Here is a 16,202-nt window from a genome sequence, read left to right on the forward strand (position 1 = left end):
GCTTCATTCATCATGTTCGTTAGCTCTGTGTATTTAGTTCCTCGTTGTTCTCTGTTTCCTGTCGGTTCTCGTTTACGCACTAGCTAAGTTTGGTTATGTATACATTCTGCTATTAAAGCCTGTTTATTCTTATTTCTTCTTCATCGTGTTCCTGTTGAAGCTACGCTGAGCCAGATTGTGACAGAAGAACTGACCAAACAAAATGGATAATGCAGTTATGTTCTCTGCCTTAGCCCGGCAAGGACTTTCTTAGCTGGACTATTCTGTTAATTTCTGCACACTAGTCCAATGGACTGTTTTCGATGATGGGACTCTGAAATCATTATTCTGGATAGGGGCTAATTACTACCAGCCGCATGATTTACCAGATATGATGGAGGGAACATGGAGGGAGGCCATTCTCCACTGTCTGGAAAGTGTGACCCCCAATTCACAACAACACCCGCATCTACAACCCCAGAGCCCAGCCCACAACCACCCTGCGACACAGAGCGACAGCTGGAGTTCCCGACAGAGTTGCCGACAAAAGGAGAAGTGGACGGGCTTACCATTGCACCGGAGCCTGAGCCCGGGTCATTGGACCTGCCGAGCGAGCCCATGACAGAGGGGATATTGGTGGAGTTTGAGGGAATAGAGGAGTTCCATGGCCACAACCTCGCCGCAGCGTGGGAGTGCATACTGGACTGGGAGATAGATAAGTTGGTCCCACCCTCCCTCCCTTTTCCATCACCACTTCTAGTTCCAGTCCTGCCCTCATCATCTCCTGTCTGCCCTATTGTTCACCCTTCACCTCCTCACTGGGTCGGGGATTCACCTGGGGCTTCCAATGAGCCATCCTTGACCAGGCCGGGGGATTCCCTGGCTCCGCCTCCAGTCGCTGTTCCTGCCACTCCACCTCGGCCCGTCATCCTAACTCCTCTGCCGCCACTGCTCTCTTCCTCGGCTCCACCATCGACCATCGGGTCCGCGACGTCACCGGGTTCCCTCGACCTGCCAGCTTCACCTGAGTCGGACATCGCCGGCCCTTCGCCATGGACTTGCGAGCCTGTTGCTATGCTCAGGCTCTCCACCCCTGCGGCTCAGTCTGGCTCTTCCCTTCCTCAGGCTCCACGTCAGTCCTCAGTTGCACCAGCTCCGCCGCAACCCTCCAGATCGCCACTTCCACCTCGGAGAATCGTCATGACAGCTCAGTCGCGGCCGCCGATGCCCACGGTGTCGCACAGGTCCATCAACCCTCCGTCTGAACCCAGGACTCTTTCCCCATCGGCAACGTCCCTGTTGTCTGTCCCCATGGAAGCGTTGGATGCTGTACCACCATGGCTCCTCCCTCCAGCAACGTCACCATGGGGCACTACCTGGCTGGCCATCTGGGGTTCATCCGGTCTCCGCCCACATAAACCACCTCAATGGCTACTACCTACCATCATCTCCTTCCTGGTTTAGGCTATCAGCTTGCCTGTCTTTCCTGTCTTGCCAGCCCTACGTCTACTCCTCGTCCACCTCCTTCTCCGCATCACGGCGCGAGGCCATGCCTTCTCGAGGGGGGCGTAATGTAACAGTCATGTTCTTTTAGTTTTGGTTTCATGGACTTTTAGTTCGTATTGTTTAGTTCCTGTTTCCCCCATGTCTGAGTTTCCCGCCATCATCAATTACCATGGACACCCATCTCACCAGCTGTCATTCATCATGTCTATGAACGTAAAGCAGTTAAAGGGCTCCTATTATGCTCATTTACAGGTTAATAATTTTGTTCAGTGGGTCTAATAGAATAGGTTAACATGATTTAATGTTCAAAAAACTCAGTCTTTTTCTTATCATTTATATTGTTGCAGCACCTGTTTTCACCCTCTGTCTGAACGGTCTGTTTTAGATGCCTTCTGAAAAACCCAGTCTTCTCTGATTGGTCAGCCAGCCCCCATCTGTGGTGATTAGTCTACCGCTTAGAGCGTGCGTTGGAAATGTAATTTCCCTCACCATAACCATTGAGTCCCAAGTCTTCCTGAGGTCCTTTAAATACTACTGTAATTACATTATCAGTTTGAGCCAAGTCCGATAATGACAGTTCCATCCCCTACATTTCAGTTGTAACTCATTTCTCTGTATGAGTTGTATGTCGATTAACACACTGCATTGAAATGCATTGTTCAGAAAGCAGTCGTTACAAAAATGGCGAGAACACAACTAAAGGTTGTTGTTGTTGTACTGCTGAGTAATAGTGTTAAAAATGATTTTAAAACATTGATTTTTCAAATCCTCTGCCTTTGGAGGTCCAGGTAATTGTTGTTTCCTCGACATGACATAAACTCTTCCTAGCCTTATAAATACCTTATGCAAATGTATTACATGGCGATGTCATGGTAATAATGGCAGGACTACAGACAAGTCATTTCAGTTTAGCGTTTTCTTTTGGAGTGATTTACACGTGGACTTTGTGGTTTGTAACTTTGCAGTTTACATGCACAAACAACTATAAGTATATCAATCACTAAATGAAAGGTAAAATAAAAAAAAGCATATGTCCCATCCCAATGTTTCAATAGGTTATGTCATTGTCGACACAGTAAAGAAGAATGGGTGTGTCCAAACATTTAATTGGGTATTGTCAATAGATAAGTATATTGATATATTATCAATATCAGACAGGAAGTACATTAGTAAAAAGACAAGCAACAAATGGGTTTAAGAAATATGATTATTTTAACTTTTTATGCAGAGTGCATATGGATGTGGGTGTGCAGTCTTGCCTGGTAGTTAGTGAGTTTGCAGCCTTTGCCATAGAGTGGGTGGATTTGCTCTTCTTGCTTATATTATTATTGATGGGTGTAAGGTTTTGTATGCAGATTCAGTCTTAAACAGATGGGAAGCCTGCTCTCTAGAAAGAAATGAAAAGCATATTATCTGCTATGACATGGCTATTTCCAGCAGGATAATGCGCCATGTCTAGGGTTGCCAACTTATGGAAAGGAAAATAAGGGACAGAATAAGGGACACCCAAAATATTTGTACTGTACTACACAGTGCATATAATTTCAGCATCTGCAGTTAAATGTGTACAAAAGATGTATAAAGGTTCTCAGACCAACACATTTGGGTCATTTTGGAAAAATCAACCAAATTTCAGAAACTTTGGCTCAAAAGGTTTAAAACGGCTATAATTTTTGATTTTGTTAAAAGAAAATATTCTGAAGAAAGACAAATGTAAATTAAGAAGAAAGCCAAAATATTAGGCTACATGTGATGGATGTGTATTTACAGTTTTGTAAAATGGGTCAAAATGACAATTTTCACCTAAGATTTGGAGTCAGATTAGAGGGGGGTTAAAATGACTTAAAAACCGCAGCATTATTTTACTTTTACTTCTTTGTTTCATTATAGCTATGCCAATGGTGACATTTTAAAAATGGGAAAAAGCACTACTTTTGTTTTTTGCCCAAAGTTTGCATGCCTGCAACTCATATTAAAAATATCTTAATATCCTTTTAGATTCTAATTCTTAACAAACTTTTCTTTTGGTTTCTTAATTTTTAAGGCCGAATATGGTTAATTTTAAGTCCCAATATAGGGATGTTAATGTGGCTTCATGAGTAAATTGGTTTACATTTTCAATGGTTGCACATTTTCTGAAGAACAAATAATGTTGAGACTAGAAATGTATCTTGTTTGTTTTTCTATAAATACAATTGAACATTACTTAGTGCCTTAAATAGTATTTTTCCAAAGTTTGTGTGCCTGTAACTCTAAAAGTAATAAAGATATCTTAATATCCTTCTATATTCTCATTATTAATAAACTTTTCTTTTGTAATCTTCATTTTAAAGGCCCTATATGGTTCAGTCCCAGAAATAATGTGGCTCCATGTTCAAATTGTTGAATTTTACCCATTTTCAAAATATAGCTATACCAGCAACGAATATTACTGTATCATCAATCTCTATTCAAAACGATAAACATAAAAGGTTTTTTTTTTTTTTTTTTGGTCAGGAAGATACATAGATGGCATAACATTTAAAAGCACAATAATTAAATGTCTTTTTAAAAAAAAAGCATTTAAACAATGGCACTTAAAATTTTGAACTAGACCTAAATGTTTTTGCAACCATGTATAAATAAATGAAAAGTGCGTACTCTCCAGATAAAGAGAACTTAGATGATTAGTATGAGCTCCTTTTGGTGCTTGAGATTTTATTGGTTATTTTGTGTTTCAATAACAAGGTCCAAAGTAGCCTACGGTACAAGTTACTTTAATGTAAAATGTTTTTCTCTATTTAACATTAACTTACAATAGTGAAATATTTTTGTTAACGTCTTCCCTCAGGTAGACTGCATGTTTTCTTGTGTTGCTGAATGTTGGACTCATGAACAATAATCGCGTTGTTTGTTGTCGCCCAAACTGATTAGCCGGAATCAAAACGCGGACAGTGAAAGAATGGATTTGCCGTTAGCGCGAGTCCCGATGGCTGTGAAGCGGGAGCACAGCCGGGAGAGGATTCTGCTGGGTCTTAAAGCCTTCCTCAAAAGGCTATGTTTGCAAATCAAACAAAGATTTGTCTCAAAGAAATGGTTAATTCTTAATTTAGATCGTATGCCTGAAAATACGGGACAAACTGCGTTCCATATGGCTTTCATACGGGACGCTTCATTGATGCCTTAAATACGGGACGATTCCGTATTATACGGAACGGTTGGCAACCCTAGCATGTCACAAAGCTCAAATCATCTCAAATTTGTTACTTGAACAAGTATTTGATACACTGCCGATTTTGCAGGTTTTCCTACTTACAAAGCATGTAGAGGTCTGTAATTATTATCATAGGTACACTTCAACTGTGAGAGACGGAATCTAAAACAAAAATCCAGAAAATCACATTGTATGATTTTTAAATAATTAATTTGCATTTTATTGCATGACATAAGTATTTGATCACCTACCAACCAGTAAGAATTCCGGCTCTCACAGACCTGTTAGTTTTTCTTTAAGAAGCCCTCCTGTTCTCCACTCATTACCTGTATTAACTGCACCTGTTTGAACTCGTTACCTGTATAAAGACACCTGTCCAGACACTCAATCAAACAGACTCCAACCTCTCCACAATGGCCAAGACCAGAGAGCTGTGTAAGGACATCAGGGATAAAATTGTAGACCTGCACAAGGCTGGGATGGGCTACAGGACAATAGGCAAGCAGCTTGGTGAGAAGGCAACAACTGTTGGCGCAATTATTAGAAAATGGAAGAAGTTCAAGATGACGGTCAATCTCCCTCGGTCTGGGGCACCATGCAAGATCTCACCTCGTGGGGCATCAATGATCATGAGGAAGGTGAGGGATCAGCCCAGAACTACACGGCAGGACCTGGTCAATGACCTGAAGAGAGCTGGGACGACAGTCTCAAAGAAAACCATTAGTAACACACTACGCCGTCATGGATTAAAATCCTGCAGCGCACGCAATGTCCCCCTGCTCAAGCCAGCGCATGTCCAGGCCCGTCTGAAGTTTGCCAATGACCATCTGGATGATCCAGAGGAGGAATGGGAGAAGGTCATGTGATCTGATGAGACAAAAATAGAGCTTTTTGGTCTAAACTCCACTCGCCGTGTTTGGAGGAAGAAGGAGGATAAGTACAACCCCAAGAACACCATCCCAACCGTGAAGCATGGAGGTGGAAACATCATTCTTTGGGGATGCTTTTCTGCAAAGGGGACAAGACGACTGCACCGTATTGAGGGGAGGATGGATGGGGCCATGTATTGCGAGATCTTGGCCAACAACCTCCTTACCGCAGTAAGAGCATTGAAGATGGGTGGTGGCTGGGTCTTACAGCATGACAACGACCCAAAACACACAGCCAGGGCAGCTAAGGAGTGGCTCCATAAGAAGCATCTCAAGGTCCTGGAGTGGCCTAGCCAGTCTCCAGACCTGAACCTAATAGAAAATCTTTGGAGGGAGCTGAAAGTCCGTATTGCCCAGCAACAGCACCGAAACCTGAAGGATCTGGAGAAGGTCTGTATGGAGGAGTGGGCCAAAATCCCTGCTGCAGTGTGTGCAAACCTGGTCAAGAACTACAGGAAACGTATGATCTCTGTAATTGCAAACAAAGGTTTCTGTACCAAATATTAAGGTCTGCTTTTCTGATGTATCAAATACTCATGCATGTCATATTTTTTTTATTTATTTTTTTTTTTTTTTTGTCCACGTCAATTTTGGGGCTCCGTAGAAATTTACTTGAAAAAATAATATTCACATTTTATTTTAAGGTATGTTTAGGGTCAAAATGGTGTAATTTTTATCATACTTGTGTGTGTATATTTTCAACAGATCTATGCTAATTTCCATTCACAGAATGATTATAAGAAGCTGTCTATGCAATGTAAGGATTTTGTAGTTGGACTTCTGGATCTGTGTCGGAATACAGAGGAGGTGGAAGCCATTTTAAATGGAGACACAGAGACAAGCCACTTTGACAAGAGCGGCAGACCTAATCTAGTTCGATTAAAACTGGCCATCAAATATGAGCTGAAAAAGGTGGGTTTATCTCATAACAAACATTAATAATGCACACAATGTATTCAGTAAATGGTTTAGTTATTTGGCAGATTGATTCATCTAAGTACCCTTCAGTGTTGAAATACATAGGCTTCATCACTGTGGATGATAGTGCATTAATATTAACATATCTGTTTACTGTATCTCTGACTGCTCTTATGCCTCCCACACAGTTTGTAGCCCATCCAAACTGCCAACAGCAGCTTTTGTCCATATGGTATGAGAATCTGTCTGGGCTCAGGCAGCAGACCACAGCTGTCAAGTTACTTGTGGTTTTGGGGGTGGTGGTTGGACTTCCCATCCTGGCCTTACTGTACTGGATAGCACCCTCAAGCAAGGTCAGACTGCAGTAACCTCCACCTTTAGTCAATATGAATTCAGCCAAGGCATTACATTTCTGTTCTGCTACATAACAATCATTCAACAATGCAATTTTTTATTTGTTTTGTGCAATGATTTTAATTCTAGTTGGGGAAGATCATACGTGGTCCTTTCCTAAAATTTGTGGCACATGCAGCTTCTTTCACAATCTTTCTTGGCCTTCTCATCATGAACGCTGCTGACCGTTTTGAGGGGACAACTCTCTTACCAAATATGACCATCCACGACCACCCCTCCCAATTGTTCCGGATGAAGATCACACCTTTTACTTGGATGGAAATGCTGATCATTTCCTGGGTCGTAGGTCGGACATCTCACTGTGTTACACAACAAATCAAACATTTATTCTAAATCACATCATTTCATAATCTCACTCACATGACGTTCCAACCTATATAATTTTTTGGAACACTTTTGCAGAATGTTCATACTGCTCATTTTCTGTATGAAAGTTGGTGACTAAGTTCCAAAAAGCATCGTAAAAGCACTATAAAAGTAGTCTTTATGACCAGTGTAAATGGGTTTGGAATGACTTGCGGGTGAGGAAATGATTATACATTAGACATCAAGCTTAAGGAAAGTTCCCACAGTAATGTACTAAACTTAATCCCAAATGACTGCTGCAAGCACACAACGAATCAGAAGGGACACGACTCTTCAAACCATCTAACAGCTGTCACATCTGCCTTATCAAAATATATTAGATATATATTTGTAAAAAATATCTGTAAAAGAGACAGATAGTTCATTTAGAAAAAAAATGTTTGCTTAAAAATATCAGACAAGAAATGACTGGGTGCAGGAACATTTTTATAATAAAACTAATTACCTCTTTCTTTCTTCCCATTAAAGGAATGATTTGGGCTGAATGTAAAGAGATATGGTATCAGGGTCCTCGGGAATATCTGCTGGAGCCTTGGAATTTGTTGGACTTTGGAATGTTGGCCATTTTTGTGACTTCCTTCATTGCTAGGTTTATGGCATTTTGGCATGCGAATGTTGCACAGAGTTACGTCGACAAGCGCTACACAGATCTATCAAACATTACCCTGCCCCTTGAGATAGAATACTATCGTCTTGGTGAGTACTGTTGTCAAGCTTTACTGAAGAAATAATGTTTCGTCCTTTTAAAGGGGCCCCTTTTCAGAGTCTTGATTTTGTTTTTTGTGTCGACTAGAATAGGTTTTCATACTTGAATGTAAAAAAACTAAACATTTTGCACGTATTTTACATTGTTGGCACATAATAGCACCCCTTTAAAAATCACTTTGTTTTGACATTATTATAAGAATGTGGTCTATGGAGGGTCAAAACTGCCAAATAAATAAATAATGATTATGATTTCAACAACATATATTTTTGCAAAAGATATTTTTTGTTTGTTTTATACAATGTTACATAATATTGGATAATAGCATATATCAAGTAAATAAATGTAATATGATTATTTATGCATTTATTTATTTACATTTTTGTATATCCCACTGATATATTATCTACCAATATGATAATGAGGTGGTGGTAAGATTACTACTATTAGCTGATTGATTACGGAATGTGCATTCAGCTAAGCTCTATGTACACAAAGCATATGGGATGTTCTTTATTATTTGCTTAAAAAATAACTTTTAAATACACAATACTACACATATCACAGTAAAGAGAGATGTAGCATTGTCAATGTTAATTCCTCTTATACAGTACGAGGCACTATTAAGCATCTTCTGAAATAGTACAGACATGTAAGCCAATGCAATCATCAAACATTAACCAGCATATAAATCAAAGCTGCTTCATGTTAATGAATGAAATGTTGATCTATGAAGACTGTGAAGCTTTGGGGGTGTTGATGGACTCGATCTACACCATCTATGTTTTGAATCCCTTCCGGATGAAGTCTTTACAAAAATGTGATTTTCTCAGCTTTTTGTTAAAAATGTTGCTTTTTTGAATGAAACTTACCCACATTTAAGTGTTGATAAAAATTGCAGGTAGCAATATATTTTTTAAGCAGAACCTCTGTTCTTTCTTCTAATGTATTTTATGTTCACATATTTAACAAAATATTTTTTGGGCCATGAAATTTTTGTGAAAACGATCAAAAAACTGGCGCTGACTGGTAACTCTTTAAAAAAAAAAAAAAAAAACACTGGTGGGGAAAGTGTTAAAGGGATAGTTCACCCAAAAATGAGAATTCTGTCATTTACTCATCCTTTGTTCCAAACCTGTATGAATTTCTTTCTTCTGCTGAACACATAAGAATATATATAGAGATATTCAACTTGAGGGTGAGTGAATTATGACAGAATTACATTTTTTTTGGGGAACTATCCCTTTAATGAAGTGCAAAACTAATGCAGAGAAGTGGGAACATAAATGTAGCAGCTCACACTTTTTCCACCAATGACTTTCCATGTTGAATTCCTTCAGCTTGACCATTTGAAAAACCTGTAGAAAAGACCAGATTCTCAGCCTTTACAAGTTTCCTTTTTTCTATATTTCAGCTCGTATCCACTGGGTTCCTTCAGACCCTCAGCTGATCTCTGAGGGCCTTTATGCCATCGCTGTGGTTCTGAGCTTCTCTCGGATTGCGTACATCCTGCCGGCAAACGAGAGCTTTGGGCCTTTGCAGATCTCTCTGGGCAGGACTGTGAAAGACATATTTAAATTCATGGTGATCTTCATAATGGTGTTTGTGGCCTTCATGATTGGAATGTTTAACCTCTACTCATACTATCGTGGAGCAAAGCAAAACGGTGCCTTCACAACGTAAGCCATGAACATAACTGGTTGATTCACATTAATTCCTTTGATGATTGTTTATGTCTTCCTTTGTAATCGTATCACATCCATGTCTTTATTCATTATATAATTACAAAATGCCCAGAGCCTTTGGCAGCCATGCACATGGACATACTGGAAGTAGGCGTTTGGCAAATTCAATTATCATGACTACCACACCATGACCATGTCCATGTGGACATGAGAGTGAATAAGAGTCCTGGACTCTTCATGCTCTTGATATTTAAAAAGCCTCAGGTCGATATGAAATAGATAAGTAATTCATTGAAATACAAAATGAATTCATTAAAAAATGTGAAATCAAAATTGGACTGTTGTGCCATTTAGTAAATACAGTAGCTTTTTAGACCATATGTGACCCTGGACCACAAAACTAGTCACATGCATAAATCTCAATTTCAAAAAATGTACCCATCATCTGAAAGCTGAATGAATAAGCTTTCCATTGATGTGTGATTTGTAAGGATATGACAATATTTGGCAGAGATATGAAAATCTGGAATCTGAGGGTGTAAAAAAACGAAACATTGAGAAAATCGCCTTTAAAGTTGTCCATTTATGTTCGCGATTTTGCTGCATTCACTCACACAAATAAATGTTTTATATAGGCCTACGATAGGAAATTTACAAAATATCTTCATGGAACATGATCTTTACTTAATATCCTAATGATTTTTGGCATAAAAGAAAAATCTATAATTTTGACCCATATAATGTATTGTTGGCTATTGCCACAAATATACCCGTGCAACTTGTGACTGGTTTTGTTATCCAGGGTCACATATATGCGAGTTGCACCAACCCAATCTCATGAGAAAATGTAACTATTTTACAAGTTGACAATTTTGCCTGAATTTGTACATGAAAACTTATGATTTTTTAGAAAATCTTTTGATTTTTTTAAATTGACATTGATGAATGAAATACTATTTTATAACATACCCCCAGACCTAAAGAAAGTCGTCTGTTTCTTCTTTTTCTTCTTCTTCTTCTCCAGTGTGGAGGAGAGCTTTAAAACTTTATTCTGGGCTATTTTTGGACTTTCTGAGGTCAAGTCTGTCGTCATCAACAACGGGCACAAATTCATCGAGAATATTGGCTATGTACTTTATGGAGTCTACAACGTTACCATGGTTATAGTCTTACTCAACATGCTCATCGCCATGATCAACAACTCATTTCAGGAAATTGAGGTAATCATGTTATGAAATGAGATTTGTGAAACGACCAGACGTTAGGATAGGATAGTACAGGCCAAGGGTAAATGTCCAGACCCTATCATTTCCCATTCATATTCCTTTTCAAATGAGATACAGATCCTTTATATTACTGTTACATTTGTTGAAATGCAATGGGAAGTCCTCTCTGGTCACAGTATAACTGTTCTTTCATCATCAATCATCATTTGTTTCATAATTTACAGCCTGTTTGTGTACACTGTGTAGAAACAACTTGTCAAAATTGGCGGTTCACAATGTATTACAGTAGCATCCAACAGTGAAATATAAATTGGTCATGCATTGAATGGAACATGTACAACAAATATAGATGCTGCTGCAAAGTAAGAATGCCATTATATTAATAAGATTTATTGCGCCAGGGAGGTCTGATGAGGCAACAGGAAACAGAGGAAGTTATTTTTGATGCATTTTATTGCCAATCTGGGGATTTCATTACTTGCACATTACTAATATGGCAACACACTTAACTGTTCAAATCATACTGTTTTTGCATGCTATGGTTTTGTCAGTGCATTTACAGAAGCTATAAAAATTCCAGTTCCATGTCATTCAGTTCTTACGTATGCAGGGGAAACTGGGGCTAGTGGTCACATGGGGAAGTTCTATATCTTAGTAAAGGTTTTGAGTCTTCCTACATTTATTATTGCGATTGCATTTAACAGACGCTCTTTTCCAAAGCGACTTAGTTTTTTAGTAGTGTCATATTTAAGGATTTGTTTGCACGTCCACCAAAGGACATGCATAGCCATTTTCAACTTAATGGATGATAAGCTGTGGAGTTAGTTGTTTTAAGTTGTAGCGCCCCCTATTGGCAAGTTTTATGAAACTTGGTGCGAGTCCTCAGAATGTCCTGTTGTCTTTATGAGTCAAGTTTCGTTAAAGGCCTAGTTCACAAAAATCCAAAAAATGAAAATTCTTTCATTAATTACTCGCCCTCATGTCGTTCCAAACCCTTCTGTTCATCTTCAGAACACGAATGAAGATATTTTTTGATTAAATCCAAGATATTTCTTTCCCTCCATAATCAGCTATGCAACTGACACTTTGACGCTTCAAAAAGTTAGTAAAACTCATCCACATTTTATGAAGAGACACAATCGCTTTATATGAACTGATTGAATTCAGGGTTTTATTCACATATAAACATTCATCAACTCCCACATCAGTTATGATAAACTGATGATAAATCAGTTAGGATCAATTGTGACGTGCGAGAACCAGTGAGGTTCATTCTTGTGTGTTACACTTTAATGTGTTTGTTCTCGTGTGTCAAGCAATTTTGGTTGAGCTTCTGTTTATGTTTGCTGATCAATGTTTATATGTGAATAAAAGCCTAAATTCAATCTGTTCATCATATAAAGTGATCATGTCACCCATACACTTTTAGGGCATAAAAATAAGGAAGAAGAAGAAAAAAATCAGTACAAACACAATAGGGTTCCAGCACCTTAATTATGTTGTATTATGTCCACAATTTTAGGGGCCCCTCTATATGTATCTTTATACATATACTGTATGTATCAAATTGTATGCCATTTCCAATGAAACCATATTATAATATTTTTGGGACAGGACGATGCAGATGTGGAGTGGAAGTTTGCCAGGGCTAAGCTGTGGTTCTCTTACTTTGAGGAAGGAGGGACACTGCCTGTGCCGTTTAACCTCATCCCCAGCCCAAAATCAGTCATAAGCCTGGCTATGGAACTCAAACAGCTCCTGCTAATACCCCTCCACAGACACAAAGAAGACCTGAAGGAGGACACAGAGCTCAATGAGGTGAGATGAAGGGGAGTCTCTTTAAATAACTCATACAGTAATGCATCAGATGTGTGAGAGAGTTTTTTGACATGTCTGTGGGGTTCTCAATGAAAATTTGATCCTTTTATTGGTATTTGGTGCCATCTAATGGCCAGACAACATGAGGAGCTTTTCATTTATTGAAAGAACAAAATAGTTTTAGTAAAATATTCACAAAGATTTTTTATTTTTTTTGTATCCCAGTCGGGTAAACAAAAAGAGTCCAGTGAGAAGAATTCACCTCATACATCAAGTCGCTACCAGGTAATTCACACAACTCTGACCAGTCAGCTGATAGTCTTATTTCATGCTGAAGGGGTTTATTTTGTGATACAGGACACACTATCCTGATTATTTCACAGCTACTTACTAAAATAAGCAATATGAGAGACAAGAATCTAGCACAACTATGTAGATTTCCTGCTATTTTTTGCATCCACAGAGGATCATGAAACGGCTAATCAAACGATATGTGATCAAAGCGCAGACTGACAAAGAGGGAGATGAAGTTAATGAAGGTACACTATGAATTTCTGTTTTATTGACGATGTACTGGACATCTCTGTGTTTCAGCTCACATTCACACAAAGTCATTGAAATTGTTGCGAAATGAATCAAGCGCTGTGAATGAGAACGTTAATCGCTGAATATACCTAGTTATTTAGGGTTAGAAAATGTATTTATTTTGATGTCTTCATTAAATTGTTCCTTTTATGCTGTATTAAAGGTTCTTAATTTTGTAGGAACTGGGAGTATGTGAAGTTTGCCGGCAAACCAGAATTTGTGCTGTTAATTAAACAGATGGTCGCAGCACTTGTTGAGAGCTCTTGTCCCTGAAAGGAATTAAACCTATGGGGAAATGCATGAAAACGTTTGCAATTAGCAACAAAGAAAAGAAAGTTTTATTATCTAAAATGTGGTTTCAGCTGGAACTACCTTTCTAAGTGGATGATCCTCTGGTTATGTGTTGGTCATGTAATGATCCAGTTACAGTATGTTAGCATGTCACTGATCATAATCGGCCTTTATCACTCTCTTGACTTCGTGTTTTACAGGGGAACTAAAGGAGATAAAGCAGGACATCTCAAGTTTACGCTATGAGCTCCTGGAGGAGAAGTCCCGTCAGACAGAGGAGCTTGCAGACCTGGTCAGGAGACTGGGAGAGAGGCTGGCCAGTCATCAGAACCTGTAGTTTTTCTCAACAAGAACACACTTCATTTTTCTCTGTGATGACTGTCAATAGATAGTCGGTAGATTTTTGCTTCTGAAAATGCTAATAGTGCTGCTGTTTGCCATTGTGTTGCCATGTTGTGTCATATTCTAAACATGCATTGTTACAAATATATAACATAGTAACAGAAAGACTAAAAAAAAAGCTTCAAAGTTTTCAGTGAAGCTGAGCAGTGAAGGAGCAGTCCGAGACATAATGTTTCTAATTTTTGACCACTTCAGTGTAGTTAAGTGTAGTTACTTTGTTTTGCATGGTGGTATTGATGTTAAGGAATGTAGAAATGTGTCATATTTCAACATGTTATGATTTTATGTTTGAGAATCAGGATACACTATTTGTTGCAACCCCCTCAAGCATGCTTTGTTAACCCTAATTATTAATTATACATTTTGTGAAGTCTGACAGTTAAAAGGTGTCTGTGTTACTACAGAGTCAATGGTATATTTATAATAAAACAAATGGGAATGTATTATATATAATATATAATAATGATTGTTTTTTTAACACAAGTGATAAGTTGTGCTTTCAACTCATTTGCTCCCTCTTTTATGTTCACACACACACACACATATACAATATAAAGCCCTATACGTTGACTTCACTTAGTTACTTTAAGGCAATGAATCTACGGAGACAGTTTTAAGTTGTTGAGAGAATAATTCCTGATCCACTTATTAATTATAGGTCTAGACCTATTTAAAGAACTAAATGTTCTGCAAGGTTGTTGCATTTACAAACTGACCAATGATCAAAACCTCTCTGGTGAAAAAGTGAGCTTAACTGAATGAGCTTAACTGACTTATATATATATATATATATATATATATATATATGATTCAACTGTATCTTGAAGATTGTATTGCATTATTATAAAGATGAAGATTGACATTGTTTATTAAAAAATAAGCGTTTTAATGTTGTAAAAATAATATTTATGTTCTGTTAGATGTGTTTTGACTACTTTTTGTAAGTTGTATAATTATATCTCTAGGTAAGAAGATATTAACAAAAAATCTTTTAGAAGCGCCTCATTGGTTCATTTTGCCTGAGGCCTCCGCCTATAGGTTCACCTCTGCACACACAAAGTATTGATACAACTATTTTGGCTATACAATAATACGTTTTTAAATAATGTGTCTAAGTTAATGCTTGTTCAAAACAATCACTTAGAGAAGTTTTTACTATTTTTGGTTTATTTTGATTAATAAAAATTCATTTTTGTTCAATAAATCAACTCATTAAAATTTTAAAAAATACAGAGACAAAAATTATTAAAAAAAGATTCTGAACGCATTGAATGAGATCCCATAATTATTGAATAAATCTTTAGAGTAGTAACAAATAAATTATATTTGATTATATGATATGAATAATATCACATTTGCAAATATGATGGTTTTATTATAAATATGGTGATTATCTCTAAAGTGGACAACCAATTTGATATATGATATTTACCATCTGAATCTAACCATGTCGTATCAACAAATGGGAAAGTCAGCCAGCTGTTTATTATCATGTTAATTATTGTGCCTTTCGCCTCAACAGCAGGTGCACTTTTTACCCCAATTACCATGCTTTTAAATATTCTTCCATTATTAAAAAACTGTTGCTTAAAGCTGCTGTTTTAACTCTTAAACAATATCCAAAATAAATTTTTGAGCAATCATCAGCCAGTGTTCAAAACTATCTGCTTTCCTTAGCTCGATTCAAAACGGTAAGCTTGTAATAAAGTTTTTAACTCCAGTACTGGTGGATTTCCGCGGGAAATTCGAGCATGTCTTTGCGTCATTACGTCACATATATACACATAAAAAAGGTGTCTCGGCTAGTAGGCTATGTGTGTGAGGATGTTGGAGGTGGAGATTTATAGCCTTTTCTCACAGCACTTGATAGAACTAACTTTTCAATTTAATGGCGGATCCAGAAAGGTTCAAACAACAATCACCAGTGACAACTGGAGATTCACCCGTTGTAAAACGCAAAAGACTTCGGACTTCTGAGAAAAAAAGAGACTTCAACCGGGCCCATGCGAAAACAAGGATAAATATCGGAAGGGCATTACATGTAGTCACTTAATGCTTATGTTGTTAAAGGGTACATAACATGCACAGTTTCACCTAATCTCATGTTAATCTTGAGTAGGCTACCTATAGAGTAGTAGTGCATCTTTAATATCTCCAAAAAATGTTTAGTTTTATTATATTTAT

At 38.0% G+C, this 16,202-nt stretch overlaps 1 protein-coding gene across 1 annotated transcript in view; it reads left to right on the forward strand.

Annotated features, from left to right (window-relative positions):
- The window catches only part of trpc6b (transient receptor potential cation channel, subfamily C, member 6b), a 44,620-nt gene extending 30,151 nt beyond the window's left edge, over positions 1–14,469 (forward strand). Inside the window, exons 3-12 of the mRNA XM_081371778.1 lie at positions 6,337–6,519; positions 6,714–6,878; positions 7,009–7,225; positions 7,774–8,001; positions 9,426–9,690; positions 10,721–10,916; positions 12,537–12,740; positions 12,966–13,025; positions 13,204–13,279; positions 13,817–14,469. Coding sequence (XP_081227904.1) covers positions 6,337–6,519; positions 6,714–6,878; positions 7,009–7,225; positions 7,774–8,001; positions 9,426–9,690; positions 10,721–10,916; positions 12,537–12,740; positions 12,966–13,025; positions 13,204–13,279; positions 13,817–13,953 — 1,731 coding nt within the window. The 3' untranslated portion in view covers positions 13,954–14,469. The remainder of the gene's footprint in view (positions 1–6,336; positions 6,520–6,713; positions 6,879–7,008; positions 7,226–7,773; positions 8,002–9,425; positions 9,691–10,720; positions 10,917–12,536; positions 12,741–12,965; positions 13,026–13,203; positions 13,280–13,816) is intronic.
- The last annotated feature ends 1,733 nt before the right edge of the window (positions 14,470–16,202 follow it).

Source organism: Scardinius erythrophthalmus (genome assembly GCF_964197995.2).
Source record: "Scardinius erythrophthalmus genome assembly, chromosome: 8".
NCBI classification, from domain to species: Eukaryota; Metazoa; Chordata; class Actinopteri; order Cypriniformes; family Leuciscidae; genus Scardinius; species Scardinius erythrophthalmus.